This window comes from Portunus trituberculatus, chromosome 40 (assembly GCF_017591435.1).
Source record: "Portunus trituberculatus isolate SZX2019 chromosome 40, ASM1759143v1, whole genome shotgun sequence".
NCBI lineage: Eukaryota > Metazoa > Arthropoda > Malacostraca > Decapoda > Portunidae > Portunus > Portunus trituberculatus.
Window position 1 is genome coordinate 2,167,883 of NC_059294.1, and position 27,118 is coordinate 2,195,000.

The 27,118-nt window shown below is 41.6% G+C and overlaps 1 protein-coding gene and 1 long non-coding RNA gene across 4 annotated transcripts in view; one reads left to right on the top strand and one right to left on the bottom strand.

The window, feature by feature from the left end:
• Positions 1–2,929: 2,929 nt before the first annotated feature.
• On the top strand, positions 2,930–4,560 carry LOC123515810. Its single transcript, XR_006677990.1, has 2 exons — positions 2,930–3,065; positions 4,086–4,560. It is a non-coding gene; the product is annotated as an uncharacterized LOC123515810 (long non-coding RNA).
• Positions 4,561–4,641: 81 nt separating this feature from the next.
• LOC123515808 (SUN domain-containing ossification factor-like) overlaps positions 4,642–27,118 on the bottom strand; it is a 102,275-nt gene continuing 79,798 nt past the window's right edge. For all 3 annotated transcript variants that reach the window (XM_045274641.1, XM_045274642.1, XM_045274643.1), the window contains 9 exons: positions 14,976–16,153; positions 14,676–14,803; positions 13,547–13,642; positions 13,159–13,335; positions 12,759–12,924; positions 11,443–12,446; positions 10,649–11,026; positions 10,168–10,336; positions 4,642–10,009 (listed from right to left, as the gene is read on the bottom strand). In XM_045274641.1, the coding sequence (XP_045130576.1) occupies positions 8,937–10,009; positions 10,168–10,336; positions 10,649–11,026; positions 11,443–12,446; positions 12,759–12,924; positions 13,159–13,335; positions 13,547–13,642; positions 14,676–14,803; positions 14,976–16,153 (4,369 nt within the window). In that variant the 3' untranslated portion in view covers positions 4,642–8,936. The remainder of the gene's footprint in view (positions 10,010–10,167; positions 10,337–10,648; positions 11,027–11,442; positions 12,447–12,758; positions 12,925–13,158; positions 13,336–13,546; positions 13,643–14,675; positions 14,804–14,975; positions 16,154–27,118) is intronic.

A 27,118-nucleotide genomic window follows, 5' to 3' on the forward strand; every position in this document is an offset into this window, starting at 1 on the left:
AGAGAGAGAGAGAGAGAGAGAGAGAGAGAGAGAGAGAGAGATGCAGGACGGAGGAGCGACGAGGCGGAGAGGGCCGGTGGGGTATGTGGGTGTACTGAGGGCCAGACTAGCAGTAAGTGGCACAGTCTCCAAAGGGAGGGCGTTGCATGGTGCTGCCTCAGAACAACCGTCACGTCCGCTGCTGGCCCACTGCAAACCTAATGGCTTACTTTTACTCGCTTCTCATCCCCGCCGCGGCCCCGTAACACCGATGTAAACTGCGCCGGCTCAGAAGTTGTGTGGGGCGGGTACAGGGACGGGAAAAAGGGGGTTAAAGAGAGGGTGGAGAGAGGAAGGAGGTGACAGGAAGAACCTTGCGAGGAGTGACTGCGTATGGGAGGGTGTTATAACACTTTTTCTTTCATTCTTACGTCCTCTCTTGTCTTTTCTTGTTACCATGAAGGGGAGGTTTGGTCACGCCTGTCGCATTAAGTCTTGCCTCCTCTCTGACATGTGCTTGAGAGAGAGAGAGAGAGAGAGAGAGAGAGAGAGAGAGAGAGAGAGAGAGAGAGAGAGAGAGAGAATCTGTTAGTTTTAAAATGTTGCACCATACCTGACAAACAGCGACGCATAAATCCCAGCCTCCCCTCGCGTCTTAATGTGTGTTTTGTAAAGTACTTCTGCCGAGATGACTCCTAGCAATACAAACAAGCAACAGTGAAGAGTGAAGGCCAGCCAGATTAGGAGCAACATTTTTTTTTTCTTCTTTCAAAACGGGAAAAAAGGTACGGTTCATATTTGTTTGTGTGTTCATTATTCACTTAATTGTTTGATCATCTATTTACCTATTTGCATTTTTCTTAATTTTTCTTTTATCTTTATTGGTTAATTTGTTATGATTTATCTTATATGTTTATTTATCATAGTTTGTTTACTTGTTTGTTGTTGTGTGTGTGTTATCTCATTTCATTCTATTTTTTATATTTTTTGTAAGTGTGCATTTCCTTTGATTCATTCTATGATTTTCTATTCTACCTATATTATTTTTTTTATTTATCTGTGTTATCTACTTATTAATTCATTTATCTATATTTAATTTCCGATGATTTTTATCTGTGCTCTTTACTTATTTATTCAAGTATCCGTTCATCTAACTTTATTCATTTTCATTACCTTTAACTCATTCTTTCATTTACTCATTTACATATTCTACTTACATATTTTTCCTTCTTGTTCTGTCCATCAGTAAAACTCCTCGCTACACCTAACCTTCAGGATCTACTTAAAGCATCACTACACCGCGTCCTGATGTGTTTCCTCGGCCCCAGCAACCCAGCAAATATTTCCTGGTATAATGCACTAGCTTTAGTTCCAGCACCACCACACCAACACGAGAGAGATATCATTATACACTGATGAATATACGGTATGTCTTCCGACGTGACAAAATAATGTTTAAAATCTTTGTATTTGGAAATTGTGCACTTGAAAACTAGTACTCTCAATATCTTGTTTGAATATTCTTCACTCTAGGTTTTACTTGTTATTCAGTCTATCTATATTCAAAGATATGATTTTTTTTCCGAGTGTGTTTGTATGTGTGTGTGTGTGTGTGTGTGTGTGTGTGTGTGTGTGTGTGTGTGTGTGTGTGTGTGTGTGTGTGTGTGTGTGTGTGTGTGTGTGTGTGTGTGAGAGAGAGAGAGAGAGAGAGAGAGAGAGAGAGAGAGAGAGAGAGAGAGAGAGAGACCTTGGTAAAAATATCAGCTAGCACATATCAGGATATTACTAAACATAAAGGCATTTTTACCCGCTTACTCACGATGACAGGACTCACTTTTATCCCAGAGAAAAACTTTACAAGTCAAGGAAAAAAATACAGTGAAGTAAAAAAAAAAAAAAAAAACTGCACCAGCAACACCCAACCATTTGTTTGACTAGGATTTTCTTCTTTTGGGCTAAATTTCCTGAAAACAATGGGGATTTTGAAGACAACACGCTCTCTCTCTCTCTCTCTCTCTCTCTCTCTCTCATGCATATAAATAAAGTTTGTAGGTTTACTTCCTCAAAACAATTGAAAATTAAAAACATTAACTCTCTCTCTCTCTCTCTCTCTGGTCACACGTATGCACAACACCTATAGAAGATACAGACATCACACACCTCTACACATCGCCACCCTCATGCATCACTGCCACTGCTCTCCCTCACCGCCACGCGCAGCGCTCCCCTGTGAAGGCCGCGAACTATAAGCCATCCAAGCGCCGCCCCCTCCTGCCCCCAAAACTGCAGGCCACCATTGTTTCTACCGAGGCGAGGCTGCAGGCAAGGTTGAGGTGACAGTGCTGCTTCTCCTGCCGCGGGAATGGACTTTACTCTGACTCATAGGAAGCTTTGCGTTTGTGTTTTAATCTCTCTCTCTCTCTCTCTCTCTCTCTTGTTAGGATGGTTCGTCAGATTGATTCATGAAGTTTGGCGGGGTTCATGTCTAGAAATATTCCAGTCCCAGTCCAAGCCTCTATGCATATGTCAAAACGGTGATCAGTAACCTTTTCATGGGTGTCTCTCCCTATTCACGATGTAAATAGTTTTCGTTTTATTATCTTTGCAAGCATGAAAATAAAATATAAAAACCTCCAATAAAAGTAGAGATGTTTAAACATTTGATTCCATCACTTAGATCACATTAATTATCATAATGTAAGTACTGCACGTAATGAAATCATAAAAAAAACTTGAAAATCTCCAATAACTCTCATCCGATTGATAAAATAATCTACAAGGCGCTGAAACGTTTGAGAATTTGATCACAATGTAAGATCCCAATACTGAGTAATGTTCGGCCAATTTAGGTTTAACTTGTTAATATGAATGCCACGTGGAGGACATGTTGTTTGTTGTTACGGAGTAAGAGTATGACATGATGAGCTCGGATGGTTCCTGGAGGTCCGGGACTAGGGGTTCGTGGAGTGTATCATGAGCGTTCGCCTTGGCTCCCTGCAGGATGATTAGTGAGGCCAAGCCATTTTCACAAAGACAGGTTTGACGGGAGACTCTCGGATCAGTGGTGCAAATATGCAGAGATACAGGTAAATGTTGTGTGCAATATTGTTTCAGCTCAATGCAAGAGATATCTGCACAAATATCATTACCTTAAGTACATACATCTAAGCTTTCTAAAATTCCCTTGTGTTCTTATTACGCTTTGTTCCCTCAAGTCTTAAGGCCACGGATGTACTTGATCGGGTTCCTATTGGTATTTTTCAAACCAATTGACGATAAAAATGCGTTTGGAAATACCAATATCTTTTACTAGACCCTGTTGAAAGATGTCGAGATGAGCGGCTAAATGTTTCGGAATAAGGAATGTTTTGCCAGGTAAGCTTGTGATACCTCATATAGGCTTAATTATGTGACTTCGTGATGTTAGTATTATTTTATGTTAATATGCTTGTCATATCTATGTGTAATGTTAGTTCGGTTAAGTTAATAATAATAGAATAATGTCAATGGATATCTATGATATTTAACGTTATGGCGAACAATTGTTAGTCCAATTAAGCTTGTAATGTCGTTCTCGTCAATCACTTGGCCGCGGCTCCTCTAATGACTAAACCACGAAGGACGCCCCGATCCGCCGCCATACACATACACACACTTCTCGTGCACACATCTCAATTTGTTCCAGGAGTTTCATTAATCATCACCTCCAAAATAGAACTGAAACTATAATCATAGTTGTGGTAGCCAGTGACGTAGTGTGTGTGTGTGTGTGTGTGTAAACCTGTTTCCAATAAACAAATCGTCGTACACTCACACGATGCTAAAATTTTAATGAGAAACGGACCATCACGCGGTAATTGAATAAGACATAAGACGCACAATTACTATATGCTTCTAAGGTGGTTTATTTTCATTAACACTGATTGACAACACTCATCATAAACATTTGCAATTCCTTCCTTCCACCCAAAAGTACTCGCACACCGCCACCTTGCCATCCACACAGATATTGGCTTTGGATTTTCTGGCACGACTGAAGTGATAGTATTTCAAAGCCAACAGGGATTTCCAGCAGCTATAGTCTCGTGTGTTTCCCCGCATACCAGATACAAGCTCAGGTACAGATTGGGTCAACCAGCCCGGCTGTGTGGCAGCCGCGGGCACCAGGGTGGACGAGGGGGCAGTCCTGGGGAAACACAAAGGAGGCGGAGCGAGACGTCACACTGGCTCGGGAGTTCCCCGACCGTCCCCGCGCAGCACTAGGAAAACTGATCTCAACAAGAAAAGCATCAGCATACCTTGGTCGTCCTCGGGACGTCGGCAGGACGATGACACCAGGGTGGTGGCTACTGGGCTATATCCCCTCACCCTTGGCAGAGCCGCGGCCACTACGCTACCGAGTCTCACATGTCATAACACTGACACAGCGTTGTAACAGGATGCGCATGTCTTATACGAGTTGTGTGTATTTCCAATCATGCATATGTGTTTAATTCTAGACTCATTAGTCTTTTAACAATCTTTTATTATGACACTTGTATTTACATAGCATTAACGTTGCAATAAATTGAATATCACCTACCTGATGTGGATGGCGATAACCAAACTTTCAGTTTATGCATTTTCTCTACTACATACTTGCAGGCTATTCAAAACAATATATCGTTGATATTTTTTATTGGTACTTTATATTTAAAAGAAAAATATGAGAAAAATATAGAGGTAGGAATCCATAACTGATGGATATCCTACTTCTGGTGTCACAGTTTCTGGTAACAAACAACCCTTCCACTATATGAGATAAAAATGAAAGATTGCCGCCTACCTACCTATGTATTGTTCCAGCAACTCGCCGATAAGTTTTCAGACAACAACCTCCGACAAACGACATCGCGACACCAACGTCAACACAACACACGTGGACTCACTGGTCTCCTCGCGGGTTCACTCGCACACATAACAACACTCCTAGCCGGCTCCTTCACACAGCAAGGAAGCCAAATGTTTAAAATTTAATGAAAGAAACACATTTGCCGCACACGTTGACAGCACATTGGAGGCAATTTTGGGGTATATGTGGGGTTGTTCAGACACTCGTAGTCTTCACTGTGCATTACATCGTGTACGAACCTCATCAGTCACAGCTGACGCAAATTAAATATATCGGAAAAAAATATATCGCTCAAGAGGCCCGTGGTATTCCAGCCATATATATATATATATATATATATATATATATATATATATATATATATATATATATATATATATATATATATATAATCTTTGAAACACAATTATTTCCATGATTTCACTTTCACTTCCAATTTGCTGGGTGAATGTGAGTGCAGTTTGATGTGACATTTGCAGATCATAACAAATATAAAAACAGACAGGGACAGATGATGGAAGATGTTTCATTCAGTCACAGTTGCCATGCATCTTAGACTCAACACAAGCTAAATTCACGCTTATAACTAATTTATTAAAGCAATAGTGACAATTAAAAATATTCTTAGTTATTTCTTAGTTCATGCAAAGGACTGAAAAAAAAAAAAAGGGGAGAGAAACGAGATAGATGAGCAAGGGAAGAGGTTATGTGGACAGGGACTGGACAAGGTGTGGTGAATGGCGAGGAATAGAGGAATGCATTCTGATACGGAGCATCCTCGGAATCACAGATATCACCAGCTAACTCAATAGAAGACAAAAGATGAACAAACTGCCTCCTCCATTAAATAACACACTTCAAAATCTATAACACCATATCCATAATTGACACACACTAAGGCCAACGTGATACAACTCAGAAATGAAGCTACTAATAATTCCTAACAAGACACTGTACTGCCCTAAGCTCAGAATTTTCTGCCACAAAATGACTGCTCTATTGCAGCAGATCAAAGCAAAGAACTGCTAAGCCTGATCTATGATACTATCCATAATTTTTTCACATCCTCCAACATAAGTACAGAATGAGAAAGCCAGACAGTACATCAGTTTGGCATGTTTTGAGTCATTACATTCACAATTAGTATAGTTAGGTACACCACCATTCTGTTACTAACATTCCTCAAAATTAAATGGAAATCATAAACACATTATGCACCACATGCAGTTAGCAAGAACAACTCAAAATGTTCTGCACATCTTCATGGAAACCAGGCCAACAACTCTCATAAAATACATCAACCAAGCCAAGATATCAGTGTGTATGTCAAGGTTAGGAGAGAACTTGATTATTCCTCTCTCTTTGCCTCTCTCATTATAGGAAGGAACATACTGAAGAGGGGGTTCCCAGTTCTCTCACTCAGTCCCTGTAAGTCATCTTTCACAACACAAGTATTTTATTTTGGTTCACTTTCCATCTTTACATTGGTCAGCCTTTATCACACAGAGGTACCTCATCCAGCCTCTACACCATGAGCAACATTCCTAGATCCTTCCTTATGATTTCCTCTTGTGTTTTATACATTCTATACGTATCCATGTCCCTGATTTTCAGAATTTTCTAGTCCTTTCTTTGAACATGACCAAACCAATGTAACATGTCTGTTGTCATCACTGTCCTATTGCTCTCATTCCAAACTCTGCCCCTCAATTAACACCAAGCCATTTCTCATAAATTCTTAAGTCTTTAGACATCATGGCAATCACTATTCATGACTGACCTCAAAGCAGCAGCTTACTATTAACCAAGCATAAACAAGCTTTCATCATGACTCAGTCATTTTCTACATGAGGTTAGTAAGCTGAAGGCATGTATTAGTGAAATATAGAGCAAGAATCTTCATCTAGTGAAACTGCTGTGCACAGTGAAAATTATTTGCTAGGGCACTGCCCAAGTAATTGTGAAATTCTCTGCAAAGTGTCATTGCCAAGTACTTGTGACTCTGTTCTGAGGAGAAAAAAAATGTTCACAGAGCCCTGCACTGACTATCATCCACCCAGACACTGCATGACTCTCTCTCTCTCTCTCTCTCTCTCTCTCTCTCTCTCTCAAACATATCAGAATATCTGTATTTACATCATAAATTAAACCCTATAAATACAGTGAAAAAATATGTCCACCTTATATACATATAATGCCATACCTAACAAAATGAGAGTATACTGGAAACATACTGCATGTGACTAGTTTACGGTCATGCCCTGTCTGTACACTCCTGCTAGGGACTTGTACACTTTGAACGACAAGGCTCAGAAACTCCTAATAAAGTTTTAACACTCACACTAGAGCTTAGGTTCTCTGATATGAAGACCAACTTACTAGTACGTACTTAATAAACATTTAATCATACTAACAAAAAACCTAGGATCAGAAACGTCTCATCACAGTTTAAGGACAGGCATCAGTGGCAAGGACACTCGGTACTTCGTAAGGTCAGGCTAACACCTTGCCACCATCCTACAGCCTCACTGATTAAGCATCTATAAAGTCTTGAAGCTCTTCCACTGAATACAGTGAACATCAAATCCAGTCTAAGTGGTTTTCTTTCTCTAAGCTAAGTGAGGGAGACCATGTACTGTGCTTCTATGTTCAAAGAATACCATGACACTTCTATATCTACGTATGCTATGGACATGAGTTGCAACTCACAGCAATACACAGTACTGGCCATCCTCAAGTCCTCAAATCTATATACCTGTACATGAAGCTGCCCTCCTCTCTCTACAAAACAGTAACACCTAACATAAAGAACCCAGCACATAAATCCATAAAGACTGTAAACACTGCAGCCATCCCTCAGAGACAAGCCCTAACAGTGTTACACAACATGGATGGAGGTGCCTACTGTCAGGACAGATTATATCACTCTGACTCCAGAGTACAGAGTTTAGATGAATAAAACAAGAATTCCACTTGTCTCCTTAATGTACTCAAGACTGGGATTCCAAATACAATAGCAATCCTTCACTTTTAAGATTAATTTATCTCTAAAACAAGATAAAGACAACAATAACTTTCCCTTACCATTCAGTATAAAATTCTTTACTTTCAATTATTCATTCTAATTTGAGTTTAGTTTTAACAATCTTACTGCATTTCTCTTTACTTTGTCTCATTTGATGAATCTGTCACCTTACTTCCAACACTGCAAGCCTTCCTAACACAGTAGTATGTACTATAATGATGGTGACACAATATGATCAGTTCAATCATTCAGTGTTTAGTTATAAGTACATTCACTAGTAGTACCTATCAATTTTTCCAGCAAAACATTAATCAGATACTCTCATCACCTTCCAATTTCACCAGTAGTGTTGTGAATGTGTGACTACTCACTATAACACAGTGACTTCACTCACAAAGTCCCTCATTTGAAGACTGGAAGTATTTATATGTAAAATTCTAAGGAGTAGATGAAGTTGTAAGTCAAAAGGAACTTTTAAGCCAATCCCTAACGTTTGATCTAGTGATACTTCACTGGGACAAACTTAATAAAAGTTACTGACACTCTAGGACTGACCCAATAGGCATATCCTTACTGATAACACTATACTGGAGTACACTTAACAGCACCAACACATCCCTAACATAACACAAAGTGACTCAAGACACATTGCATGACTATCAACAGATATAACATTGCATCAAACTTGTGGAACAAACCACTCTGGAAGTACTCACATCTGATTACTTAAAAGTAAATATTTTAATCAACTTTTATTATAAAAAAAAAAAAAAAAAAAATGTGCATTGGATGCACAATCATGACTAACACTTCACAGGAATCTACCTGCAAGTCGAGATGACTCTATAATTCTAATAAATTAATAACTTTCCCACAAAAGAGTAGTACTACTATGGTACTTGTTTTCCCTGGAGCACATGTAGCAGAGGTCAGGGAGGCATCCTGTGGTGCAGCAATGCCTGGACACAACCGTCACCCTCCAGCATGCCATCAGCAGGCTAAGAACACAATACAATGGCACTGAGGGCACAGCTGAGGCGGTCATGTCCCACCATTGGTTTCTTCTTCTAAAAGAACCGGTGCCCTGGACTTGCCCTTCTTCTTTTTCTTTACCTTCTTGTCGTCACTTTGATCTTGAGTGTGTGGCACTTCATCGTGTCTGCCTTTCCGGGTCTTACCACTAGAGTCACTACAGGTGCTAACTGTTTCACTGCTGCTTCCAAAATGATGCAGTGAATACCACTCCCAGTTATCTGAACGTAGTTTGACTTTGGCTGCTGGTGAAGTTCTTCGCTTTTCAGAAAAATTTGTCACATAGCTACTAGAATGCATATATTCACTTCCTACATAACCTAGATCTTGTGAACTGTCCCCATTAATATAACTACTGCCATTGGTAACATCAGAACTGAACATATGGTTGCCGAGAGCATCAGATGTTTCACTGAAGTGGACACTGCTTCGCCCATTATAATAATACTCTGGGTTATGTTCACTAAGGCCATTATAGGAGGTCCTGTTTGTTTCTGGATACAATTCTGCTTCATGACTATATGGCTGCGGACTTTCTTGAATTGTATTCCTCTTTTTCAATTTCTTTTTCTTTTTTTCTGCACCATTTCTAAGTTTCTCAGAGGAGTAATTTAAGGAATGGGATTTGGTAAGCTTTCCCCAATTTCTATTCAAGTTTTCAGATATCTGGGAACAACTAGTTGAATGTTTCTTCAAGGTGACTGCATTAATATCATTGTGAGGATGGGGTGCAGACATAACCTCTTCAACATAGGACCTGGGAGAGTTCATGTCTGCACTGACTGGTGAGTCAACTGTGTCCCCTGAAAACTGTAGACTGGCAGGGTCAACCTGAAGGTTGTTAGAAGCTCCCTTTGTCTCTACCTGATCCCCACAAAATAACACTCCAGCACTGGATACATCCAAATTTTCCAAACGTTGAGATCTTTTAGAGGAGTTGCAAGACTTCTCAACAATACTGGCATTAGATTTGGAACGCTTGAGCACTCCATTGCTTGACTTCCTCTTCTTCTTGCGATCACTGACTGAGTCAACCATGATGGGAATGGCCGGCTCAATGATGAGGAGGTCTTCATACGTGCCTGGGAACAAAGGAACCACTCAGTGAGGAAAGCTACTACAAACAAATCTGGCCAGCTAGGATGTGTACAGTCTTTAGTAACATAAAACCTAACCACTTCATACTGTGGTACATACTAAACCAGTCTCACATAGCCAGTGTGTGCAACAAGCAACTCACCAGATATCCTGAGTGCCTCCTCGCTGGGACGGCGGCAGCGACGTTGGTTTGATGAGCGTTCCCGTGTAATGCTATCCACTGACCGCCGTCGGACTCTGCCTCTTGTCCAACCACTGAGGCTGTTACTGCCACCCAGTCCCTGTCTGTCTGATGGGTCTTCACTTGGAGTCTGTGGAAGAAGTTTTAACAATTACACCCTGCCCTGTATAGTCCTTCAACATAACTATGTTGTTGATTTGGCATGCTACATGATTAGGAAACTATAGAGCACTTCATATCTATATCTTTTAAATATAATGTTACATAAGAATTCAGAAAGCAAGTTGTCTGCTGAATAAAACTTTATAAATATGTATTATTATAAATCTAACTTATATATATAAACTTATGCAAACAAAAACTGTTTACTATTTGTATAAACACACACACACACACACACACACACACACACACACACACACACACACACACACACACACACCTGAGCCCTTCTCTCTTGTCCTTCCAGCTCCAGCAGTCTGTGACGAGTGGTCCTCTTGTAGCAGAGAACAAACACCACACACAGAACCACCACCTCCACCACCATGAGGAGCAAGTGCTGCTCCACCACAGTGTGTGCCAGACTCTCTCTCTCCTCCACTAGCTTTCTCAGGATGGCAGTGACACTGGCCAGCTGTTCCTCCAACATCTCAATGTCTCGTTGATGGTGCTGGTCACGCTCAAAAGCCTGGCGGGATGTGGCATTGAGAGCAGCGATGGTCAGGTTGAATTGGCGCTGCATCTCTTCCATCTGGCTCTTGTACCTACGACTCAGCTCCTCCAGGTACTGGCTACTGATGGACATGTTGTATTCCAGTGCCTGCAAGTGAGAGCCACAGAGTGAAGTGATGCAAGTAAGAGTGAATGAATGAAATGTGAGAAGATTAAATGAATAAATGCAACATACTAAAATAGTCTAGCTTCATTGAAAAAATTAGATGACAGGAGTGGTGGTTCCAAAAAAAAATCAAGAATAATGGGAGAGAACAATAATGCAGGTATATATGTGAGAGGAATGGAAACAAGACAAGATGATTAGAACATGCATGTAGGAAATGAAAAAGATGTGAAAAATAAAGTTTTCTATCAAGATAATTTCCTGATAGGAATTCATAGGAATGAATATCAGTTGTATATACATAGACAAATATTCAAGACTGAATAGAGATGGTGAATAAGTGAAATTAAAATATATTAGCTAAGTGAGTACCTTAACTCCTGAAAAATGGTGCTTACCTTGATTTTGTTGGAGAGACGCACCACCACTGACTCCTTGTTGGTGGGTGAGGTGGAGGACAACTTGGTCTCCACTGGTAAGGGTGTGACAGGATGTGGATGTTCCTCCTCATGTTTTTCTTCCTCCTCCTTGACACTCTCTTCCTCGGTAATCTCCACCCCCACAATGCTTCCTCCCTCCACCGTCACACGCTCCTCAAGCTCTGTTGTGTTGTCTGGCTGCTCCTCCTCCTTCACCACCTGGTCCTGGCTACTCCCAGGTGATTTAGCTTTTTTAGGCACAGAGGGTTCAGCAATGACAGAATCAGATGCAGGTGAGGCCACTGGCTCCTCTTGGCCTACAGCCACTGACTCTACAGGGATATTTTTTGCACCACTGCCTTGGTCACTCCATCCCTCTTCTGCTTGTGCTACCGCACCATTTATGCAGGGAACGGTGGCATCAGTGCGAGTGATGGTAGAAGTATTTATCTTAGCATTCTTCACATAGGAAGGCATCCTGTTCTCTGTTGGCAGGATGGGTGGAGTTGTGGTAGAGAAGTTTTCAGGAAGCAATGTGCCAGCAGACTCACACTCCACTTGAGAGTTCACAATGCGACCATCGTGCATGAAGCACATTGCCAGAAGATGTTTGGGGGAGAGCATGATACACAAGTAGCTGCTGTTGCAGACAGTGTCATACACAACACTGTCGCTCACCTCAGGGGTAAGGCACATGGTGGAGGCCAGCAGGCGGCAGAACCCAGAGTTCTTGACGGTGTTGGACACAAATGATGTCTGCATCAGCATTTGATACTCAGCGTGGTAGCAGGAAAGTATATAATTCAGGGAGTCAGCCAGCTGGCAACTCCTCTTGTCCACAGTGTGTGTAGGCTGCAAAGTGTAGCAGTTGTCCCCAGACTCACTAGTGGAGGTGTGGGGGCGGTATCCTCGCTTGATGACATCCAGGACACCACTGAACATGTTTTTGATTACAGCTGGGATGACACTGGGCTTTCCCTCATCTGGAAGGAAGAGAATGAATGAGACAAATATTAACATACAACAGTAGGCATGAAAATGCTGCAAAAACAAAAAAAAATTCATAATAAACATTTATTGCTGCAATAGCATGGAAATATAAAATTAATATTTACCTCTGTGATGAAAGCTATGAAAACATTGCTAATTCACGTGATTATGTCTTATATCTGACATATTTTTGTAGCACAGAGTATGCCTGTACAAAGCAATTAATCCTGAGACTGTTATGATCAATATGATGGCAGAGATGACAATGCTACAATATAACTGGAGAATGAGAGTCTGCTCCTCACCTTTGACCTTCTTGTCATCCAGCTGAGCTTCACTGAAAATTTCTGCCTCTTCAGGTTCCTCAGAGTCCTCTACTGTATCAATGACTTCAAACTCAGACAGGCCATAGATGCGAAAAAGAGAGATGGGACAGAAGTACTCATGGCCGTAGTGACTATGCACCTCAACCTGGTGGCAGGAGAGGGGCTAGGTTGTTATGGTGCAAGGCAGAATACAAATACCAAAGCAGCTATGAAATGAAACAACTTGACTCACTCAAATGAACTCCAATATCATACAGAATTTTTTAAGTATACAATAGTGACATTTTGTTTACATACAAGCTGCAAACTTCCTTCACTGAATACAGAAATCCACACTAAATGTAACTAAGGAAAAAAAAGAGAAGAGTGCAAGACTCACCTTGATATACTTAAAGAAATCTTCGGTCTCTACAGGAAAGGACTGCACACCACGGTTGCCCTCCTGCCCCTGCGCTGAGGCTAGGGATGTCCAGTCCCGGCTTGGGTAGCGGTGACTCCCCAGCACATGGATGTCCTTGGGCAGGTTACTGAACAGCTCAAAGTTGGCGATGTCAAACTAGAAAATGATGACACATTGTAATAAAATGCAGGATTTTAAATTACACTACAGTTCAAAAGTTCAGGCCTCACCTATATCCAATCTATTTGAATGAAATGAGAAAGGGGTCAGTAAATAGTAATGAAAGCTACTATGCATGAGAGTCTCTTAAGGTGTTATTCACTAAGAGCAACAAAACCACTCCCATCCCCATCCACAATTTACAAACCTTCTGGGGCCGGATGCTCTCACACAGCTCAATGATGAACCACGTCTTGTCTCGGCACTTGTTCAACAGGTACTCATCCTTGTTAGAATGGATCACCTGCAGGAAAGAGGAAACTTGTTACTCACCATTCTAATACAAACTCACTTTTTTTAAAATTGATTCCATTGTTAACTTGGTTTTTATTGTTTAGTGACTTGCATGTGTTCTGCTCTGTGATAGTAAGAATGAAATGAGGGCTGTCATGGTGGCCATGTATCAATATCATATTTATGCATATCTATCAATATTATGTATGTTTATTTGTGTGTATAGATATGTATTATGTACTGTATGCTTATGCACATTGCATTGAGGAAGTATTGTTGTTGCCCGCACGTGCCACTATCTCAGCGTCCCTTAGTGCTGGGATCTCTGCCTCTGCGCACACCTGCACTCGCAACACTCTGTTCTCGCAACGCGACCTGTATCAGCTCTTCTCAAGAATACAGCCAATGTATCTAAGCTGAGTTTATGTTCACCTATACACTGGTGAGCAGTGGAGTCCTAGCACCAGAATATTATTTTTGCTGCCAGTGGTGATAATGCTCTTTCTCATCATAATCATTCTAGTTATTCATTTTAGCTTTTACTTACATTATTCAAAACTGGATAAGTGATAAAAACAAGAGAGAAAACATTCAATGTGTCTGTTCTGTCCTATTCACTGAAACCACCTCAAGGAGACAGGTATGGCAGAAAAGCCTGCATTCCATTCCATCCCACCCTTACACTTATCTTCCTATACTAAGAAATTCCTTCAAAATCTTAAGTTGTAAATCCATTCTTAATTCCACAATTTATGCACATGTTCGTCTTATTCATAATCAAATCACAACATACACATTTATATGATGCTACTAAGATGCTATCACTAATCAAAATCTTCCCAGTGACATCAAGATTCCTAATTTTGTCATGGGAAGGAGAGTAATCTACAAAAACAGGCAGAGTAACACATGAACTAATCATTCTTTGCAATTTTTGCCTCTATCATCTTTGCTACTTGTACTGAATTTCCTCTAGCTATGGGCCTAGTTATAATGTTTCTCCTGCCTGTGTCCCTTCATGAGCAGCAGACAGCACAGCTCACCTTGGAGGCATGGGTAGCTTCAGGGTTTGCCGTGAGGAGCTTGGAGCCACAGTCTGGTGAGGCATAGTTCTTGCTCTTCACTTTGGATCCCTTCCCATGGCCATTGGTTCCATGCCCATTTGTCATGACTGAGGAGCAAAGCAAGAAATGTGAGATAAAACTGAGAATGGTAACTCATAAAAATGTCTTCATAGTTAGTAGTGCTATATTTCACTGGAATGCATAACAGCTTAATAAATCAAGAACATGTGTTTCTTGGTGGCTAATTCTTTTTTTCTCATTCATCCAGCAGCAACTTACTGTCATTTTTCTTCTCAGCATTGACTCGCTGAGTGAACTGACTGTAGGTCTCGAGTGTGTCAGCAGATTTTTCTTTCTCCTCCCCTTGCTTGGCATCAGCTTTCTTGTCTACAGCTTCCTTTTTCTTAGGCTTTTCAGATTCACTTGGCTTTTTCTTCTTCTTAGTTCCTTCATCACCTGCATCAATATCCACAACAGCAGACTTTTTCTTCTCTTCAGCTTCAGTGGACACAACACCCTCCTTCTTCTCTGTCACATTGAGTTGCTCTTTCACAGTCTTTTCTGGGAGGTCCTCTGCTTTTGATTCCTCTTTGACCACAGCCTTCTGGTCCTCCTCAGCTTTGATGGCTGGTTCACTTACATTCTTGGACTCTGTCAATGGTGGGAGTGGTTCAGTGGTCTGGGTTTCTTGGGTGGGTTCCTCCAAGGATTTGCCAACATCTGAGGGAGTCTGATGAGTTTCTGCAACTGTTTCAGCCTCAACTTTAACAGAATCTGCTACCTCTATGGGATGTGGTATCTCCTCCTTGGCCTCCATATCAGTAAGGGACGGCTGCAGAGGAGTAGCAACTTCTTGCCTGCTCTCCACTTGACCTTGTGCTTCATGTTGTTGAGCCTCTTTATCTAATTTTGAGTTCTTCTTTCCTTTCCCATCTGCTACTGTTGTAATGGAGTCTCCAGCTGTTTCAGCAGCAGGGGGAACAGATTCATTTTCTGATTTTTCTTGGGCTTCTCTTCTATCTTCTATTTCCTTTGATTCTGTTGGTATACTAGAGCTGCTCACCTCTTTGGTACCATCAGGAACTATGATAGCCTCAGAATCTATAACAGTCTCCCCTTTCACAGGTTTTCTTGATTCTTCCTTGGATGCAGATTCTGATTTGTGCTGTGGCTGAGTCTCCTCTGAGGCTGCAGTGTCCTTCTGGGAGGACTTGGAGTACCCAGGTCGGTGTGTGCGAAGATGAGTAAAGTTTTCTGCAGGAAAATGCTTGAGAAACTCTTTAGCTCCAAATATGTGACTTAGTGTGACTTCCGACTTCCTGGAGAATATGCTTCGTCTTCCATTGACAGCTGACACTGGATTGATGGAGGTGTTGCCAGGAGCCACGTCCATCTCGACATCCACCACACCCAGCGCCTTCGTCATCACCTCTATCCCACTGCCCATGGGCGGTACACTGCAGAGAAAAGAAATTCACGTAAGAACACATAAACACTGCTGGGAAGACTAATTTGTAACACTACCTACTGAAATAAAATTAAATATGAAACAGTGTCAGTAAAAGATAATGAAACAATACTGGACTGTCTCTTCAAGCGTTCAGTCAATAGATTTAGAAAAAAAAAATATCCATGAAAACCCAAGTAATCACCTTTAGGGTCTATGAAAACAATGCTAATGAGAGAACAATGCACGTTATGTATACAAAGCCATGTAAGGAACAGAAAACAACACACCATAAAAAACAATAATGGTAAAACAATTCCCAACAATACGTAACACCAACACACGGCAACCTAAACCAGTTCCTGAGAAGACAACCTATCAGTATTACTAGCTACCAGTGACACGGCCCGAAGCTCACAGAGGTACTCCGAGTAAACCAGATAGAGCCGCTTTGCCAGTTAGTGGGTTAATGATATTCCTCATGTGCGACATTAAGCGGGTAGCCTTGAGGACCAGACTAAACAAGTGAGGTCACCCAAAGAGCATCCTTTATTACTTCGCCTCATGTTTGACAGACGAGGAAGATGTAGCGTGCCTCACCCAACCCCTATCACCACGACCATCATAACTTCGCCTACACAGAGTATATACGGGTAGTGTGTGTGTGTGTGTGTGTGTGTGTGTGTGTGTGTGTGTGTGTGTGTGTGTGTGTGTGTGTGTGTGTGTAATTCACTGTTTGATCTGCTGCAGTCTCTGACGAGACAGCCAGACGTTACCCTACGGAACGAGCTCAGAGCTCATTGTTTCCGATCTTCGGATAGGCCTGAGACCAGCACACACCGGGACAACAAGGTCACAACTCTTCGATTTACATCCCATACCTACTCACTGCTAGGTGAACAGGGGCTACATGTGAAAGGAGACACACCCAAATATCTCCACCCGGCCGGGGAATCGAACCCCGGTCATCTGGCTTGTGAAGCCAGCGCTCTAACCACTGAGCTACCGGGCCGTGTGTGTGTGTGTGTGTGTGTGTGTGTGTGTGTGTGTGTGTGTGTGTGTGTGTGTGTGTGTGTGTGTGTGTGTGAGAGAGAGAGAGAGAGAGAGAGAGAGAGAGAGAGAGAGAGAGAGAGAGAGAGAGAGAGAGAGAGAGAGAGAGAGAGAGAGAGAGAGAGAGAGAGAGAGAGAGAGAGAGAGAGAGAGAGAGAGAGAGAGAGAGAGAGAGAGAGAGAGAGAGAGAGAGAGAGAGAGCGATAGAGCAGTAGAGACACAGTTCCCAGAGAGAGAGAGAGAGAGAGAGAGAGAGAGAGAGAGAGAGAGAGAGAGAGAGAGAGAGTAGTGATCCTTTACCGACCATAGCAACAAGAGCTCACTACTTTGTCCTCTTTTCTTCCCTCTTTTTCTTCCTCCCGTGTCTGTTGGGCTTCACAATACGAGTATGTGTCTCTTAGAAGGGACTAATCATTCTTACAACAACAACAACAACAACAACAACAACAACAACAACAACAACTACTACTACTACTACTACTACTACTACTACTGCTACTACTGCTACTACTATTACTACTACAGAAGATGAGTTATTTCAAAATACTTCACAAATTTCAATTTTTTTTTCCTTTTTTTTCTACGGTAGGGTACTAACTATATCTGCACCATCGGTGGATATTTTTCATAACCTTTTGAACCCTTAGATCAGTATACAGTCCCTCTTTCATAAAACAACAACACAACAAAATCATCATCGATGTATGCGTTTAATAGTAATGTACTGCACCGTTTTTTTTTTTTTTTTTTTTCCTGAATGCTTCCTTTCTCTTCTTAGCAAGTGACCCCGATAGAGCACAGACAAGAACCATACATGAACATGCTCTCATATTTGCCCTTTCAGTTTAATGATTCATCCGTCCTTTGTTAATCGTGCATCCACAGGAAGTATGTCGCACATGAATCTTAATGGCTTCCTGGCTGTTGGCTATTGGTTGCTGGTTGAACTCTGAAGCCACAACCATACCACGCCACCTATATATTGCCTCTTTTTTCTCCAAAATACTTACACACAAACAATAACAATACTTTGAGTCTTTTCCCCTCTTAACATGCACATGCACATATACATACACACACACACACACACACACACACACACACACACACGTAAACATTTTCCTGATTAAAACATCCTATATACACAGTTTTACATTACGAATTAGAAAATTAGGGTGAATTTTTACATGCCAGTACCACAACATATAGTGCATATTACATTCATTACAACTTCACTCGAACACAATACAGATAAATAGAAAAGAACAAAAAAGACAAAAAGAACAAAAGAAAAAAGACAACCTTAGTTAACAGTACAAATTATTTCAAGTGCAAGTCATAAAAAAAAAAAAAAAAAAAAAAAAAAAACAGCTTCACACAATAACGAAACAATAGAAAGGTTAAATGTCTTCAATACAGTTCACCCACCTGACGCCCAGGTAACGTTTCCCACACAAGAGTAAGGTGTTACTAATGAACCACTTTTTGCTGAACATTTCATAAGTAATATCTACATGACGTATTATTTTTTTGTTTTTCCTTTTCTGAAGAAGGCAGAAAGTTGAACAAGCTTTATTTTTCTAATCTACGTATGTATGTATGTATGTATCGTCAGCTATCTTTATGTTTATCTGTCTATTTCTCAGTTTACTTATCAATCTAACTACCTATCTGTCCATCTATGTATCTACACTTTCCCTCACTCTCATTCTTGTACCTTTCGTTAATCATCGTTACTCTCAATAATGAATACAAAAAAAGGAACTAACAAAATCCTATTAATATAATCAAATTCAACTTAAACTAACTGAATTTATAACGAAGTCTTAACACTCGCGATCACAATCAAAAGGTTAAATAGATGACACACCTCTGTACCCATGAATAATGCTACGACTATATGTTAATGTAGAATGCAAGGTTCCCCAATGAGTCAAGACCAACAACCAGCAACCTTCACCAGAACTTCGCAAGGACTCAAGAGTGTTGTCATGGCAAGGCTTTCCTTTCACCAGCTACCCATTTATGCCTGACTCAGCAGCAACTTTGTGTGTGTGTGTGTGTGTGTGTGTGTGTGTGTGTGTGTGTGTGTGTGTGTGTGTGTGTGTGTGTGTGTGTGTGTGTGTGTGTGTGTGTGTGTGTGTGTGTGAGAGAGAGAGAGAGAGAGAGAGAGAGAGAGAGAGAGAGAGAGAGAGAGAGAGAGAGAGAGAGAGAGAGAGAGAGAGAGAGAGAGGGCGATTGTTTAGTCCTCACGCCATAAAGTTAATGATTGATGGATAGTAACGAAAACTCTCTCTCTCTCTCTCTCTCTCTCTCTCTCTGTTTAATTTAATGAGAATCGATACTAAGTCGAGAGAGAGAGAGAGAGAGAGAGAGAGAGAGAGAGAGAGAGAGAGAGAGAGAGAGAGAGAGAGAGAGAGAGAGAGAGAGAATTAGATAAGGTAGTGGCTGGCAAACTGGAATGGTGACGAAAAGATGACCTTGACCTAATCTTCGCGGCCAAAGCGGTATATGGGAGGCGGAAGGTTAGGGTGATAAAGTAACACCTTTCCTCTCTGTGTCCTCCAACCTCCCCACTACTGCTATATCCACTCTTCCTTCCTTCTCTTCTTCCTCTGTGTTCCGCCTTTTCCACCACTGGTCTTGCATTCTTCGACTTTTCTCCTTGCTTCTCTTTTTATCTCTTATTCTAGCATTCATCTTTTCACTCTCCAGTCTACCTTAGTTTCTTTTCTTTTCCTTGTTTTCTTCTTCTCTCCTTTCGTCTCTTATTCAGTTGTTCATTCCACTTTTTTTATATTCCTTCTCTTCCTTCTTTTTTATATGGTTTCCCTCTTTTGTTGCTCTTTCACTCTCTATAGCCTCCCTCCTGATTTTGTTTTTCTTCCTCTCCTTTCTGTCCTTCCCTCTGTTCGTCATCTCTACCATCACTATTTCGCTTTCTTGCTTCCCTCTTTCACTTCCCCACTCTTCGTCACTTCTCTGTTTGTCTTCTCACTTTAATCAAATTTTTCTTTTGTTCTTAAATAATTTCCGTTTCTCTCATTCTTCCTTCCGTTCTCCATCCTTTCTTCTTCCCTTCTCCCTTCTCCTCATTAACCTGTTTGCCCTCTCACCTCATCTCAACCCTTGTTTTCTCCTTTAAACCTTCTCTCTCTCTCTCTCTCTCTCTCTCTCTCTCTCTCTCTCTCTCTCTCTCTCTCTCTCTCTCTCTCTCTCTCTAAACTTCCTCTCGTCACGTCTCCGGTTCTATTCTTTTTCTTCCCATCCCCTCCTTCCTCTCTCTCTCTCTCTCTCTCTCTCTCTCTCTCTCTCTCTCTCTCTCTCTTATAAACCGTTCTTACCTAACCCCTCATTACTTCTCTTGACTTGCTTTTATTATTTCATCCCCTTCACATAGAGGAGGAACCATTTATTTCTTTTTCTATACAACATTACCGTATCTGCTGACAAAGACACAGACACTTGGCAATGTCTTCTTTACCTTATCCACCTTATATTTTTCGTTTTACTCGCTACTGTCATGCTTACCCTCCACACAGTTTACTAGCAGCAGTCATGTAGATACTCGAATTATAAACCAATAGATTTCTTCGCCTATGTTACTATTTGTATGTATTCTCCTCTTGTTTGCTCGGGCCTTTCACTTTTCATTTCCTACCCCTCCACCACCACACCTGCCGCCTCCCGACACCCACACGTCGTCGACCTCACGGCACGGGCGAAAGCAAGCCTGTTCCGGTGCCCTCATACATGACACAAGTGAACAGTTTCCGGAGGTAAGTAACCTTCCTTTCTAACACCTGCTCTTGCTTCGACGACACACACACACACACACACACACACACACACACACACACACCGCGTAGTGTAGTGGTTAGCACGCTCGACTCACAATCGAGAGGCCCGGGTTCGAGTCCCGGTACGCGGCGAGGCAAATGGGCAAGCCTCTTAATGTGTGGCCCCTGTTCACCTAGCAGTAAATAGGTACGGGATGTAACTCGAGGGGTTGTGGCCTCGCTTTCCCGGTGTGTGGAGTGTGTTGTGGTCTCAGTCCTACCCGAAGATCGGTCTATGAGCTCTAAGCTCGCTCCGTAATGGGGAAGACTGGCTGGCTGACCAGCAGGCGACTGAGGTGAATTACACACACACACACACACAGCTTATTTCTATACTTTTCACGTACTATTACTGTCTGTTTAGATTTGTTCGTCTGTTTGTCTGCTGTCTGTCTGTCTGTCTATTTGTCCGTCAGTCTAATACTACGTTATGTATCCGCTTTCGAAGTTGTTACTAATATAATTGTCTATATGTCTCTTGGCCTTTCTCAGTCTGTGTCTATATTTTGTCTGTATGTGCCTGTCTGTCTATCTAGCTATCTATAATATGCCTGTCTGTCTGTCTGTGTGTCTGTATGTCTGTCTGTCTGTCTGTATGTATGTATGTATGCCCGTCTATCTATCTATGTATGATGAGACTCCCTGTTGATCATAATAAAAATAAAAAGAGAAAACACAAAATAAAACAAAGAGAAGCGCACACGTCAATTAATCTTCATGAAAAAAGAATATCTAAAAAAAAAATGACAAAAAATTAAGAGGAAGCACGTGTGTGTGTGTGTGTGTGTGTGTGTGTGTGTGTGTGTGTGTGTGTGTGTGTGTGTGTGTGTGTGTGTGTGTGTGTGTGTGTGTGTGTGTGTGTGTGTGTGATTAAATATGAAAAAAAAAGTGAAGCATGAGTAAATGCTGGCTTCTGGTATTTCAGAGAGAGAGAGAGAGAGAGAGAGAGAGAGAGAGAGAGAGAGAGAGAGAGAGAGAGAGAGAGAGAGAGAGAGAGAGAGAGAGAGAGAGAATGTTAAAGATCAACATTCATTCAATACAGCTTACCGTTAAATCCACTTTCTCTCTCTCTCTCTCTCTCTCTCTCTCTCTCTCTCTCTCTCTCTCTCTCTCTCACACACACACACACACACACACACACACACATCAGGCCCCTCCCTTCACACCTAACTTCCCCTTCCCTTTCCAACAACCTTCTTCCTCTCCCCCTATGTGTGTGTGTGTGTGTGTGTGTGTGTGTGTGTGTGTGTGTGTGTGTGTGTGTGTGTGTGTGTGTGTGTGTTCACTGTCTTCCCTCCTGCAGTTTCCTCAATCTACACTCCCAAACTCCTTCCCTAACACTATAACCTGTTCCCTTTCTAGTTGTCTTTCATCCTTTAATCCTCTTTTTCTTCTTTCTCCTCCTCTTGTTCCATCTCCTTCTTCATCATATTTTTCCTTTTTTTCTTATCCTACTTTTTCATCTTCACATTCACCTTCTTACTAATCTTCTTCTTTCTTCTTCTTTTTCTTTTTCTTCTTCCTTTTCCCTGTTCATCACTATCACCTTCTTCCAGTTCTATTTCCTCTTTAATATCACTGACTTAACATCAATGAAGTATCAATTGCATGCTCTTTATTTTCTTGTCATTTATGCCTTCTTACCTCTCTCTCTCTCTCTCTCTCTCTCTCTCTCTCTGAACCCCATGACACCTGCGTGCTAACCAGATATCAATGTCTGGCTGGCAGGCTGGTTGGCACTCACACGAACGCTCCCTCCCCACCTTGCGTTATGACGGGCGCCGAGGCTCTTATCACACTGCTCCCGACACCCTTCACCGCTCCCTCAGCACTGCCAGGGTTGACGGCCGATTAGCTTGCAGGGGAATATGTACTGTTAACACGTAGATGGAGCCCCGTGCGATTCTTCGGGTGTTTGTGCTTGTCGTATCAGATAGTCAAGATAATTTTTGGGGCATGTAAATTACTTTGAACTTGAATAATGTTATGTACAGGTTAAGGTATCCAAATCAGAGAGAGAGAGAGAGAGAGAGAGAGAGAGAGAGAGAGAGAGAGAGAGAGAGAGAGAGAGAGAGAGAGAGAGAGAGAGAGAGAGAGAGAGAATTTAACATATGTAACAACTTAAACCATCTACTGCTAATATTGGTATCTTAGTTATCCATTCACGGTCAGGAGACCGTGCTAGAGAAGGAAAGCTAAATAAATAAAATAAACTCAAACTTCGCACCTGTTTCCCTACAAGTGTAAACTCGTCCTTGACTGGCGGAGTGAATACTGGTTATGGCAAGGCTGGAACCGAAGCCTTCAAGGACACACACACACACACACACACACACACACAAGTAGGTAGGCGCACGAGCTTAAAGACGGGAGCACTTCTGGTTTGGTTCTCTTTTAGTCTAATACCATAAGGAAACTTCAGAAGGCCAAGGTCAGCTCACCAGACACGCCATGGCAGCTTCTCTAACCTTTTGTCAGCCTTGTCCATAATTTTCTTTTTCTTTTCGTTTTCGTGGTTATTAGTTTATTTTTTTCCATGTGCTACTTTTTATGTAATTTCAGTATTTACTGTATATCAACTTCTCGGTCAATGAATGTCTATATATGTACTTAATGTAACTAAGCACTAATGTAAGTAATATGACCAAGTATTTCCATCAAAGACCATAATGCCACACTTTTTTCTTAGTCTACTTCTTTAAACTAGAATATGCATTTATCTAAACTTCTACAGCCTATACTGGATTATCACAGATAGATTTAAACATTTTTCAATCTCTTAAACTTTATGTCAATTTAAATTCATTTATACCAAATATTGATCTACCTTCCTTTTACCAACATTTCTTAATTATTACATATACACCTCTCATAACTGAATTTATAGTCATAGATGTACATGTATTAACTATCTATATTCACATATCAAAAAAAAAAAAAAAAAAAACGAATAACTATCAACTTCTTACACCGGCAACTTCACTTCTAAGATCCGATGGCAACTTCAAACTAACCTCAGGAATTCTGTAACAATCGCACGCACAGCAATAACACTAACTCGTAAAATAATATTACTGTTATTCTCCTACCACTATGACTCCGTTTCCTGCTTATTCGCACGACTTTATAGGCTTCTCTCTCACGTGTGTGTGTGTGTGTGTGTGTGTGAGGTGGGGGGTGACAGGGATTATTTTTACTGACAAGTGTTACTTCCCAATACCTCTGCAATCATTTGAAGAAGAAAGAGAGGAGAGACTAAACGGGCAAGGCCACGTGAGATAGAAAGGTGCACGGTTGGCAAGAAGACAGACAGGGAAGATTGGAAGAAGTAAGAGAGATGAGAAGAGGTGAAATAGGCAGAATAAAAGGAAGGAGGCGAAGAATGAGGTTACGTAATGAGAAGACAGTAGAAATAGTTAGAACAGAAGAGAAGGAAGAATGGAGGGAAAGAACGGGGAGGAGAGAGGGACGAGAAAAGAGGAGACAGGAAGGAAGGAAGGAAGGAAGGAAGGAAGGCGAGAAAGGCGGAGAGAGAAAAAGAAAATATTCAAGAAGAAAGGAAGACGAGATAGATGAGAGTGCCCGGAGGAAGAAGGGAGAGAATAAGGAACAAAAAATGGAGGAGATGAAGAGGGAAAAAGAGGCAAAAAATGAGAAAAGTGGCATAGAGAAGGGAGGGTAAGAGGGGAAAATGTGGGAAGGAGGTGGTGATTCTGCCCATACACAATGAGAAGCCTGATAAGTGTGTGTGTGTGTGTGTGTGTGTGTGTGTGTGTGTGTGTGTGTGTGTGTGTGTGTGTGTGTGTGTGTGTGTGTGTGTGTGTGAAGATAATAGACAAAGGTTTAGGTTTAACAATCAAAAGTAACAGACGAGAGAGAGAGAGAGAGAGAGAGAGAGAGAGAGAGAGAGAGAGAGAGAGAGAGAGAGAGAGACGTATGTGGTGATTCCCTAGCGGCGTGACTCTTCTTAACCCACGTCACTAGGCCTGCGTCACACACACACACACACACACACACATGCAGGAACACATGGCGCTCCCTAGTTGTGATTCCCTTAACACCATTTAACCCTCTTAACGTCACACCACTAGACTTCCCCCCTTCCCCCCTCCCCAATCACACTTCCCCATTCCGTCACCACTCCGTCAGGGACACAAAGACACAAGCCATCGCATATGTAAGTTAACACCATATTTCTCTCTCTCTCTCTCTCTCTCTCTCTCTCTCTCTCTCTCTCTCTCTCTCTCTCTCTCTCTCTCTCTCTCTCTCTCTCTCTTGTATAGTCTTTTTGTTTAGCTCTTTTTCTTCTTTTTTTCATCGTTCACTTTCTCTTCTATACTTTTACTTTCGTTCTCTTATCGCTAATCCGTTCTGGCTTGTTATTTTTCCTTCTCCTTTGCAGTCCTATTGATATTGTGTAGTTTTTTTTATTTATATTCTTTTCTTTTTTATGTAATAGTAAGTCGGTCTCTCTCTCTCTCTCTCTCTCTCTCTCTCTCTCTCTCTCTCTCTCTCTCTCTCTCTCTCTCTCTGAAACAGCATTTTTCTTTCCTGCTCATTGTTTCCTTTACGTTGCTGGAATTCTCTTTTAAAATAATGGTGCAGCTCTTTCTCTTCACCTCTCTCTCTCTCTCTCTCTCTCTCTCTCTCTCTCTCTCTCTCTCTCTCTCTCTCTCTCATTCCTCTTTTTCTCAATTTTTCTTTTTCTTTTGTTTTCATTTCTTCCCTCTTTTTTTTATTCTCTTCGTCCTCCTTCTGCCATTTCCTTCATCCTTTCCCTCCTCTCTCTCTCTCTCTCTCTCTCTCTCTCTCTCTCTCTCTCTCTCTCTCTCTCTCTCTCTCTCTCTCTTTCTCATCCTTTCTTCACTTGTATCCCTTCTTTTTCTCCATTTGTTCCATCCTTCCTAATATTCCCTTTCTCTTTCATCTCCAATCCTTCTCCTCTTCGTTTACTCTTTCCTCTCTTCTCTTTCACTACACTTCTATTTTCCATCCCTACCATCCATCCTTCCTCATCCACACCCCACTCTCTCTCTCTCTCTCTCTCTCTCTCTCTCTCTCTCTCTCTACGCTCCCTCCCCCGAACAGCAGGCAGCGTTGTCGGGGCGGCAGCAGCTGGGGGACTATAGATTTTGGGGCTCTGTATGACCTTGGCTTAACCTGTGGATGTCGGCGGTGGGTGGAGGGCGAGGCTGTGGAGCGTCGCCGGCAGGGAGTGGCTGGCTGTCTAACTCTTGCGTGGACGGGAGATGAAAGTGAGGTGAGAGGAAAGAGTTGATATGGCGGATACTTAAGAGGACATGATAATAGCAGGTGAGAGAAAAAGGGGACGATAGTGAAGAGACAAAGTAACAGAAGCGAAGTAGTGACAAAGTGTTGATAGGGAAAGTGTGAGCTGGAAGGTAATAAAAAAGGCGAAGGCCGAAGAAGTGTGAGAAAAGAGTTGATGCGATGATACTGACACGACGAAATAATAACTGGAAGATTACCTAAGAGGATACTGCAATAAGTAATCAACCCCACACGTTGCGGTCCCTATATAAAGCAAGCCAGCTTATTTCCATGCATCATTCCCCGTCCATTAATTCGTCGTTATCTTTTAACGCCCATGTTACTGACTCGACACTGAACTATCTGACTGCTGAGTAGAGGGAATATAAAGTGATGAAGGGAGAGGGGCAGCGTGGTTTTCTGAGGTGGCAGAGGAAAGACTGATCAGGGAAAGGAGATAAGTGAAGTGATTAAGAGAAGATAAAGCAGTTGGTTTGTGAGATGATACTGGAGTGACGAGGGAAGAATTCGAGGAGAAATGAGAAGATGAAGATTGATTTTACAGATGATGTTGATGAAAGGGAAAAAAGTTAAGAAATTAAGTGAGATAAAGATAACTAGTTTGGGAGATAATACTGAAAAGATGGGGAGACCAATAAAAATAAAGAGCTGAAGGGAGGTAAAGACAAATAAATATGAAAATTATATTGATAAATGAGGGAGGAAACTGAAGGAAGGGTAACTGGAAAAAGGTCGAAGTAAGGGAGCTTGCAAGGTGGACGAGACAAGGAACAGAAAAGAATTGACAAGGAGGA